The sequence below is a fragment of the Cyphomyrmex costatus genome, unplaced genomic scaffold (genome assembly GCF_001594065.2).
Source record: "Cyphomyrmex costatus isolate MS0001 unplaced genomic scaffold, Ccosl1.0 scaffold1081, whole genome shotgun sequence".
In the NCBI taxonomy this organism is placed as follows: domain Eukaryota; kingdom Metazoa; phylum Arthropoda; class Insecta; order Hymenoptera; family Formicidae; genus Cyphomyrmex; species Cyphomyrmex costatus.
In genome coordinates this window covers 26,814-38,658 of record NW_017275043.1, presented here as the reverse complement: position 1 = coordinate 38,658, position 11,845 = coordinate 26,814, and the positions used below count along the sequence as shown (strand labels likewise).

The window sequence follows — 11,845 nt, the reverse complement described above, 5'->3', positions numbered from 1 at the left end:
GTGTGCAACTTTGCTTCCGCCGTTTTTACAGGTATAAAATACCTGTAAAAACGGCGGAAGCATAGTTGCACACCTAATACTTTTAATAAATAATAATAATTTATACTTTTAATATACTTTATTGATACTTATAATTTATACTTTTAATAAAAATATTTTGTCTACCCAAACAGATTATTTTGTTAAAATGACTAAAAGAACACTTATTTTGTAATGGCAACAAAATATCTGTAAAAACGGCGGAAGCAAAGTTTGTACACATGTATATATAGACCATTCGAAACATCTTTGTCAATAAAGTAACAGTGGAGCAGTAAGTTAGGTGAACGACTCAGAACTGGACCGTGGATCGAGTCACGAGTTCAAATCCTATCAGTTACAGGTTTAGAAGTTTTTTTCTAGGTATTATTAGTCAGTTCAGCACTTAACGAGGGGACACAAATGACGGAGAAAGAAATCTAATTAATAAGAACTGCTGTAACTTTTTTTTTTCTTGTGCGTCCGCATGCGTGCGAGCAATATGAGTCTCATATGAGGACGCATCTGTATGGCGATATGCACTCACATCGTGCGAATAATCCGCACGACGTGTACGCACTAAGTATGATGTCACTGTGCGAACATTTTGTTATCTGGGTAATTCTCCACGAAAAGTCAACGAAGAGTCATCTACGCTTCTTCAACGTTTCAGGACTGCGTTCGGAAACATCACCCGAGTACCCCCGTGTATCGTCTTATCCTTGTTGTTCACCCATGTTAAACGAGGATAAGACGATACACTGGTGCACTCGGGTGATGTTTCCGAACGCAGCCCAGGAAGCTTTCTATTTTCGCCAGGGTTTCAATACGTATAATCCACGTGGATTGCATAGAGTGATAATTAATCGATGTTAATTTATCCACGTGAATTCAACGTTACTATTTCCTATTTTTATTCCCGTTAAATTTCATCAGTAATTCCACATGGATTATACGTATTGAAATCTATATATGGAAATGTCTACGTAGAATCCACGTATTTATCAATGCATTTACCACAATATAACTTTTTAATGCATAAACAATTTATAAATATTTTGATCTATATATATATACCCGTGTGGAAGTTTTCCTATCTTTTCTTTGTTGTATTCCTATGAGATTTCCCTAAAAAAAAAACATTAAAGGGATTCTATTCCGTTTTCCTAAAACATACACTATATTATATAACCACATAAACCATTTGTTTTTAATATTTCCATTGAACAGATATATCACAATTATACAGACGTTGACATACAGATTCGTGGGTCATCGAAGTACAGCAGTTCCCTTACGATTGTCAAAATCAAACAGCAAGGTTCGTGGTACAATTTCGGATGGGTGACATCATGAAAAAAAATTAACTCTCGAATTTAGAGAAAAATTTTTTTTTCACGATTTTATTTTAAGACTTCTACACGGGTATATTATAGTATAGTGTCACTATTACGAATTTATTATTGCATTATTATTGCACTAGTAGTGGATATTACAAGGAATATCGATTCGATTTCCACGTGGATTTTGGTACCGTTTTTGAGTGGACTGTCACTCGATCGTTTACGTAGAATCTACGTGCTAACCCACGTTGAATCTACGTCGAATCTACGTATGTGTTCTCAATCGGTGTGACGTATCACAATTTATACACGGGATCTTGTATACAACATTATTACTGTTAACTATTTCTTTTTTATCTTTGAGTGTTTTTATAAACATATCTAATTTATTCAAGCATCTATAACCTATGTTATAAAGTGATTTGTTAAACATATTTGTAACCGATTGTGTTATACCATGGATAAACGGAAGTACCATATATTTCTTTATTACATTATTGTTATTATTAGAATTGTCATTAATTGTGGACACAATTTTTTTGGATTGAATCAAGTTTTTTATTCTTCTGTTAAAATATTTAAAGATGAAGTCTATAGGATACCCATTATGTAGAAGTATTGTAATACATTGTTCTAAATTTTTTTGTTGAAATTTGGGATGTGATAATAAAATCGCCCTGTCTACAAGGCTATATATATAGTGCCTATTTTGTGACAAGTAGGGTGATTTGATAAAAAAGACAGATATCTGCCAGAGAAAGTTTTTTTATGAAACCAATCAAGTGTAATAATTCCATCTTCCACAATTAATAACAAATCCAGAAAGCTTATCGTGTGGTTTTGTTCAAATTCTACTGTAAATTGCAAACGTCTATGTATGTTGTTAAATGTGTCTTTAATAACTTTAATTTTATCCTCAGGGGCTGCCAAAATTATGTCATCTACATAGCAAAAATAAAAGGAACAACTGAAATTAAGTGAACTTAAAGCTTTCTCTTCAATGTCCCGTAAAACCAAATCAGCTATAATCGGAAATAAAGGTGAACCCATAGGGGATTATCTCCGATCTTCTCGTCTAAAAACGAAGAATGGATTATAACAGGTTTTTTCATCGTTCAAGTAAATTGACTACTACCATCAAACATTGGAGCGATTATAACGTTTCACAAAATTTTGCGACTATCAGCTAGGATGTAATTTATATATTAGAGAATTTGCAATTGTTATAATTTTGATTTGTTTTTTCTTTTTTTGCGTCTGTGATATGTAAGCGTATTAATTAGATTAGGGTTTTTTATGCGACTGAGGATGACTTTGTAAAGTCGAAACGTTCCGAGTTAATTTTATTGATTGTAATAAATTTATTGAATAGTAACAACAAATATAGCTCATTATTTATTTGACCTGGGAAGTATATTTATTTTTTATAATTTTTAAATGATTTATTAATATTTCCAGCGATGTAGGTATTGTGGATAACATATGGCATATCATTGTGAAAATATATATTATAGAACATATGTTTTAAAGAATATTATGAAAAATATATATCATTATAAAAATGACACAAATTTATATTTAAACAGCACAAACTTATATATTTAAGTTTTTCTTATATATTGAAGAGGACCCAAATTCAGGGTCGAAATATATACGTTTTTATTTTATAGATATATTTTATTTCACACATTTATATCCTGTTGGTTCTTATAGGCACTATATTTTACATTTAGATTTTTATCTGTTGAGCCTGTAATTAGGAAGCCCCTTTTATGAGATACCGAGTTCATTTTGTGTAATTACTAAATGTTTATTGGTAGAATTAAAAAAAATAATAGGTCATTTTGAAGAGAATTTAATAAGCTTTAAGATAGTGTTATGTAAAATTTAATTCAAATTTTATTTTATTTTTTAATTAAAGAAATGTAAAAGGTGAACAAATCGCAAAGTCGAAAAATTGTGCTCCTAGTATGAGATACCCCGAGAAATCGATAATAAAGCACAAAGTACATCAGTATTAGAATTAAAAAAACTTTATTTGATGTTTCTAACATATCAACGAGTACAGCCTATGCGCGTAAATTGAGCATGTGATGCATTGTATTCAGGATTTGTCTTCAGTAGTAATTGGAATGAAGTATTGCAGAAACAGACCCTCAATGTTCATTCCGGTTATTCTTTTTATCATTGTACAATAACATTTATACTTTAACATCGATTTTCACTTGGGCACAGAAGTATAAATTACTTCATATCAGAAATATCCTGGGTATCTCATATTACGAGTATCACGTCTTACAGCTTTACGATCATCAAATCTATAACTTCTTTAATTAAACAATTCAACATATTTCGTATTTTTCTATCAGTACGATCTTACTCTATTACTACATGAAGAATTTATTGCCAAATAATTACTTATTAAATAATAAACAAAGATTAAAGGCTTATCTCAATGAAACTTGAAAACATTCAAACTCTAAAATTTTATTTTACAATTACTGTAGGCATGATCTAACAATGAATTTTCCACTTAATAGTTTTCAATCCAAGAGCAATAATTTCATGATAAAATCAACAGATAGCATTTATTAGTTTAGCAGAAACGCCGCTATCTCATGTTAAGCGCCTATCTCATAATAGGGGGCTTTCCTCTAATAATTTTTTTTTTATAAATATGTTAATTTATATCCATTGTTAAATTTTTAAGATTTTACATAAAGAAGGAAATGTTTTATAAATGTGGGTTTTTTAAATTATTTATTTCGAAGATATTCAATTCTTTATATGTATTACGCATCATTTATAATTGAAAGAAAAAGATACACATTACAATCACAAAATTCTTTGTAGAAACTTTTTAGAAAGAAATATCCTGTACGTGTATCAGTCGATAGTACGAAAATACGCTTTTCATTTTTTAATACAATATTACGAAAAATTAAATGACGTGTGGATTTACTTATTCACTTAGAAGTCACTAACAAGAAACTTAATTCATAATACCTAACTAATACACACTAAAGTACTAATGCCTTTTTCATGCAAGTATATCGAGGCACAGTAATATATTGATCAGTGTGCATACTTACATTTTCATAACGCGATTGATTTAGGTTGCTATTTTATTTGTACGTTTTTGTTATTCAACAAATGTGTGCAGGACAAAGAAGTCCTCGGATCTCTCTTTTCTACAACCAATCAACATGCTTAAAAAATTTGTCTTACGACAAAAAAAAATGAAATAGCATCCTCAAACAATCCTTACAGTAAACTAATACAGTAAATTTACAGATAAAGTAAATTTACTTTAGCTATTACAATCGATATCGATCAATGTCAAATCAATGATATAAAAAATCCAGTAGCGTAAATATCGAAATTACTCTTTTTCTTATTGCAAATATTTTTTTCATAAATTATTTATATATATTTTGACTGTTTTCCGATTTACTCTGCCAAGTGATGAAAATAATCTGATTCACAATTCATATGTATATACTATAAGATTTTTAGTACTGACAAAGTATATCGTGACACAGCCTTTATTTAATATAAATTATATGTAACAAAAAACGAAAATGTAACAAAATTGCGGTATAAAATATAAAAAAGTTAATGTTCACCGTATTGCAACAGATCTATATACATAAAAATATGCTAAAAACAATACAATGAAGAATTTAACTTGGAAAATATTAAATTGATATTTAATATTGACAATTTTCTTAAGAATTACAGAAAATAATATTGTATATACGTGTCTTAGATACTGTTAGTATCAGTTGTGAAATATTTACGCGATAAGTTTGAACATATCTTTGAAAGTTATTATTGTCTCTTAAACTACTATCTTAAAATTATCTTATAATCGCACTGCTTGTAATTATATCGATACTATAAATACTTACTGCAATATAATTTTAATATAATCGTTGAAGGTATAAAAACCACAATACTTTGTTTTCAAATTCATTCTTACAAACATTTCATTTGTTCATTCAATTGATTTAGCTAGACAGCATACTTATCATGGAACAAAATCGGAATGGATTCCGATCGGAATTATTTCGTTTTCCCTAAAAAGCACACAATGGAAATCTAGGGAATAATTGAATAATTTCGAACAGAATCCATTCCGACTTTGTTCCATGATAGGTACCCCTCAGCAGAATTTTAAAATAATCAGATACCATTTATGTCTTTTGATTAGTTAGCCTTCTAAAATAAGCAGTGTATACAAAGAATATGAACATGATCACAATTTTAATTATAATATTTATTAATATTAGTATTAGTTTTTTTTTTTTTTACAAAACCATTATATATCAACAAGATTTCAGTAATCTCTGTGTTAGAAACAAGTATGATATTTCATGAATTAAACTATGCGGAAAAAAATAAAGATATAATCCTAAGTCTTAATTTCCAACTCGGAATTTACATGAAAGACAATACTGATAATTGAAAAATGAAGAATATTGATGTGGAAATTGTCTCTCCATCAGGAAAAGTCATTGTTAAATATTACATCTGTTACTAAGGCATCTTGTGCACTATGTTTGTTTTCTCATCGCGAAAACATCTAGACTTTTATTTTAATCTATCTATTACATATCATCTTGGGTGATACTGTCATTTTGAAAATTCAATCTTTCCTCTTCGTCGAATATCGATCCATCGTCAGATAATTCATGTTCCTGGTTCATCAAAATATACTTAGTTTGTGCATTAATGTCACGTACCTTTTTATGAGACTTTTTAATAGACGTCGTTTGCACTAATTTCATTAAATTTATTGCGCTTAAGCTATTTGGAGGCGTTGTATCCAGAAACTTGGATTTTGTGATATTTTTTACATCTTTCATATTAACTGCTCCTCGACTTGTAGATGGTTGAGGATTATCGGGATCATCATAAGCAATCTCTTCATAACTTTTGTTCTTCTCCTTTTCACGCATCTCTTTTTCGGTACAATTTTTGTCGAAATGATACTTTAAAGACCAACTAGTAGGTTTTTCCAACATCTTATCATTATTTTCAAAATTAACATGCTCACTCTTTTCGATACACAGTTGTTTTTTCTTTAAAATTAGCCTGTTGCTACGGTTATGCTTGTCTTTCTTATGTGATTTTTTAATCGAGTCTACATTGCAAAATAACTCCGTCGTCGACATATTTGTCGGAGTTGATCTACCATTCTTGTCTTTTAGATTTGCAGTATCTGCTACTTTCAAAACGCTTTTATCAGTCTCAGATCTTTTAGCGTTATCGCGTCCCGATGCAAGATCTTCATGTTCTTTCAATTTAAAACATGCTACTGGCGTCACGCATCTGGAACAATCAATTTCCTTCGCTGTTGTTTGTACAGGTTCATCTGCTTCTTGTGACGCATAACCATAATCGACCGCACAAACATAATTTATAACATCGATCGGAATTCGCCGTTTTTTAATGGGAGTAAAAATCTGAAATTCGTCGTTTATATCTTTACATTCTGAAGACTTCGAGTCACTTGGTAATTTGGGTGTACTACTTTGCAAAAATGTATTTACTAATTTCTTTTTAGGTGGTACGCCAGGAGATTCTTCTAATTCAAGAGGTTTAGTCTTATGTAAGGTTGTATAAATTTTTTCTTCATATTTACTTTGTAATGAATCACTGTTTTTCTTGTAATATTTGTAATCATGGCATTCAACAAAACTAGAAGCTTTTTTGCTACATTTGTCTTTCTTATGTGATTTTTTAACTGAATTAAAATCAAGCAACAAAAGTCTACTTGAATTTACATTTTCGGGTGTGCTCGGTCGATCAAATTCGGAATTCTGTGGACCTGAGGTATGAATTGCATCAGATGCCTGACTTTCAATATTTTCATCAATATTATAAACACCTTCGAGTGATATATCAGATTTTGTTAATCCTATTTTTTTATAGAGATCCTTACTGGGGGTTTTAAATAACATTTTCCTATTTTCATGTTTTATCTTTTTGTGCGATTTCTTAATCGATTCTGTCAATACTTGCTTTAATATATTTAAGTTGTTTTCAGGTGTAACTACACGATTAGCATTTTGAGAAATACTTGAACTAGATTCTGGAGATACCATTCTATTCTCACTGATCACATTAATATTACAAATACCTGACGATTCGTTTTGCAACGACTGACTTACTTCTTCATTGCAAACATTATCTTCTTCACAATCCCCATCGATGGAATTAATACCTTGCTGTAGCATATCACTTTCTATATGATCCAATCCACTTTCCAACAAAGCATTTCTTGTCGATGTGGTTTTCTGCTGTACACTATGATTAAAATCTGATTCAGTGCAACGTTCATCATCATAAATAAGTGTTCTCTTAGTACTTCTATTTTTCTTCTGAGATTCATTTTTCGAAGCGACATAGCAACTACTTGTAGCAATCATATCTATTTCCGGTGATTCCATAGTTGTTCTTGAATGTAAATTACTGGTTTTTACAGAAGTATCCATCTGCTGAGTAGACGATTGTACCTCATGAGAATATAATTTTTCCTGTTAAAACAGAAACGTCAATATGTCAACAAAATTAATAAAAAATAAATATATATTTTTCTAAAATTTGTAATTAATTTTGAGAAAATGTATCTGTTTTTATCTATGATTCTATCTGTTTCTGTTTATATTATATAATATATACCAGACACACGCACGCACGCATGCATATGTATACATAGAATTACTTTAATAAGATGATAGTCAAATGTGTAGAATTATAACAAAGATTTGTAAGAAATAATAAAAAATAAGATAGCAATGACAAAACAATAAATATAAATATATATACCTTCTTGTGACTCTTCTTAATAGAGCTTATACTTTCTGGAATTACATTTATTATATTTTCAGGTGTATGTGGCCTATCGTCTAGTGCTTGATTAAATTCCTGAGATAGATTCCTGGGTGTACTCGCAGTTACAATATGATGGGGTCCTTTTGATCCAGTAAATAGATTGAATGAGCAAGAGGGACGTAAAGATCCACAATTAGTATTTTTGTTCGTTGCTTCCCATTGTTCCTTGACCAATGACATTAAATGTAATGTTCTTGATTGTATGCATGTATTATTTTTTATATCAATTCTATAGCTCGATTTCCGATTTTGTTGAGGCGTTTGATTCTGATTTTCATCGATGGACTCCACGGATGTCATTGGGGCGTTACTGTCAATAGATTCAACTGAACTTAAATTTAATATAGATGATGATGTATTAGTGTTGATTGAACTAGTAGAATTATCATCATTACTGCTGTTCTCTTTTGGACTTGGACTCGAGTCGAAGTTCAATGATTTTCTTATTCCTACAGTGTCCCGACGGAAGGAACCATGAGTGGAACTGAGTGCATTCATTATTTTACCTGACCTAGATAACATTCTAAGTGTCATATAATAATAGTCTGATCTCTTATTTGGAGAATGCCAAGTACAATCTGTACCATCTACAATAAAGGGTTTAGCCATTTTGTACTGAAATAGATATTTATTTTTTCGTTGATGTTTGTTCGATGCACCGGGTAATTTAAATTTATATGAAAAGAACTTGTTTTCACTTGTTGACGATGAATTTATAATCACGTTTTTTAATTTTGGACTTAAGGCACTATCTTTTCTATTGTTGTATACTTCATTCATCTTTGTTAACATCAGTATACTTGAATATAATTATCTTGGTTATTATATATGGAATATGATTGTGTCATACATATACAAAAATGCATACATAAAAATATATATACACACGCTTTTATATAGGAATGTGTAACTATTTCACAAAATGTTTACTATGTGATGTCTTTTCAAGAGAATTGTACCTCCAATTGTACTTTTCTTCTCAAAGATTCCTATAACAAAAAGAAGTTGTTTAAAGAATAAGGTATAAACTTTCTATATATTTTTAACTTAAATAATTTTAATATGTTTAATAATATCTTAAACAACTTTAGTAGACTAAGTACACTAATATAAGAGACTTTAAATTTACAGAGTGAAATAAATTTAAAACAACAAAGTTTTGTATGGTTTGAATCATTACCTAAGTAACAAGCTGATCTTACAGTATTATATGACAAAATGTAATAAAATAAATATTTTATATTCCATAAAGAAAAATAAAATTTTTCTAAAGGCATTAAACAAAAATTTTCAACTCTTGTTTAAGTTACCACATAGTTGATCTTATACAAAATAACTTTTATTCAAACCATTTTTTATACAACTGTCATAAAAATAATTTATAATTTATAAAAATAACCAAGTACATTTAAATCAACATGCAATTAATGATTTAAGTTGTAACATAGGAATGTAATAAAAATTATAAAATGATACTTTAAACTTTAAACAATACGAGATGAAGAAGAAATAGAATGTTCTATCTGCCAAAAGTAAATCATTCTCTAATATGCGCGCGCATGTGAGCAACAGGAGGTTACTGATAGAAAAAGAAAAAAAAAAACAGAGAGCATTTGCGATAGCACACATAAGATACAAAATATATCTCTTGCATTTAATAAAAGATACCTACCACCTTATGATTTTGCAGATGGTAGAGACGAGCTTCTGGTAATAAACTTGCAACGTGACTGCGAGTATTACAATATGAGAAGCCGAGATTCACACTCTGAAAATGTTCCACTGCTGCTAATGCGTTTTAGGTGTCACCGATAATTCATGCGACCTGATCCTTTCGAAATTTTACACAAGAACAACTACAAAATCAGGAATGAATCACTACACTAAGAGCTAATACAATCCGGTTAGCTTTGTTCCGATTATTCCAAACACTTCTTGCGTATTCTCTATCTCTAGTGTATAACGATGTATAATGCTGTGCTGTGAAATGTGAAATGGAGGATGGAGGAGGAAGGAAAACCGTAATAATAAACTTAAGGCCCAATCTACAACGTATCATTGGGCTCATTTAGCAGAAAAGAGCGCTACGAGAGCGCTCGCTGTTATTGGTGTATTCTTCTAGATCATCCAATCAGAATTTTAAATCTGGAAGAATATACCAATAACAGCGAGCGCTCTCGTAGCGCTTTTTTCTGCTGAATGCGCCCATAGGCATCATAGGTCGCAACTTGTTGCGTCAGCCAATCCAAATGCGTCAATTTTAAAATTGTTTGGTAATTATACAGAATAGCGTTTTTGCACGAAACAAAAGAATCTGGTAGAAATAAGCGTCGCTCTGCCTCGCAAACCGAAGGGAATAGCGATAAGTTTCAACTAAAGCCCTAAACACAATGCGAGGGAATAGCGATAGCGATAATTTTCAATCTATCAAAAATGCGTATTCCGGTGTATTCGATTTCTGATAAGTTGAAACTTATCGCTATATATATCGCTATTCCCTCGCATTGTGTTTAGGGCTTTATCAGAAATCGAATACACCGGAATACACATTTTTGATAAGTTGAAACTTATCGCTATCGCTATTCGCTTGCATTGGCTACGTTCAGCAGACTCAACAGTTGAGCGAGCGCTCTCTGTTATTGGTGTATTCTTCTAGATTTAAAATTTGATTGGATGATCTAAAAGAATACACCAATAACAGCGAGCGCTCAGGATGTATTCCGAACCGGGTTAGTTTAGCTTCCAACATCTAGGACAAAAAATAAGCTAAACTAACCCGGTTCGGAATACACTCTGTTGCTGGATTCACACTGCATCCGATTTTCGTCGTACGCGACTCTGCAACCTATCAGAAAAATCGTATCATCGATACGAAGCAAAATTTTGTTTCCTGATTGGTTGCAGAGTCTTCGTACGACGAAAATCGGATGCAGTGAGAATCCAGCATTAAGCCCATTCTACATTGGTCTAGTGACCCTCTAATAAGGGTCTGCGCACAATAGGAGGAATATTAGGAACAGATATTAAATATAAGAATATTAACCTATCAGAACTGTGTATTGTGGAATGTGCGCTTTCTGACAGGTTAAAATTCTTATATTTAATATCTATTCCTAATATTTCTCCTATTGTGCGTAGACCCTAAGAGTCTGGCCACCTTCTCCCCGGTTTGTGATTGGTCCGACATTTATCATCCATTCCCGCAAATTTCTTTAAATTTATAAACTGTAAAAATTAATAAATTCGTAAAAATTAAAGTAGAATCAATTACAATTTTTATTTTTATTATTATTTAACTTATATTAACATTATTAAATATTTTCTATAAAAACTTTTATGTAAAAAAAACGTTGCAATATGTCTTTCATAAAATAAAAACAACAATTAAGTAAGTATTATAAATAGATTGAAAATATAAAAATTAATATATTAAGAATATATAAAATTTATAAAAATATTACAAGATTAAGAAACTTTAATAAAAATTAAATTTAAATACAAATAATACAATTAATGCTTTAAAATTCTTAACAAAAAATACTTAGGTAGCACCAATAGGGAATAAATAAAGTAGTATATTTATG

At 30.5% G+C, this 11,845-nt stretch overlaps 1 protein-coding gene across 1 annotated transcript; it reads right to left on the bottom strand.

Moving 5' to 3' along the window:
• Positions 1-5,853: 5,853 nt before the first annotated feature.
• On the bottom strand, positions 5,854-8,870 carry LOC108775614 (uncharacterized). The gene is made up of 2 exons (XM_018542034.1): positions 8,196-8,870; positions 5,854-7,903 (listed from the first exon to the last, which is right to left on the bottom strand). The coding sequence occupies exons 1-2, from the start codon at positions 8,868-8,870 to the stop codon at positions 5,972-5,974; spliced, it is 2,607 nt and encodes an 868-aa protein (XP_018397536.1). The 3' UTR covers positions 5,854-5,971.
• Between the last annotated feature and the right edge of the window lie 2,975 nt (positions 8,871-11,845).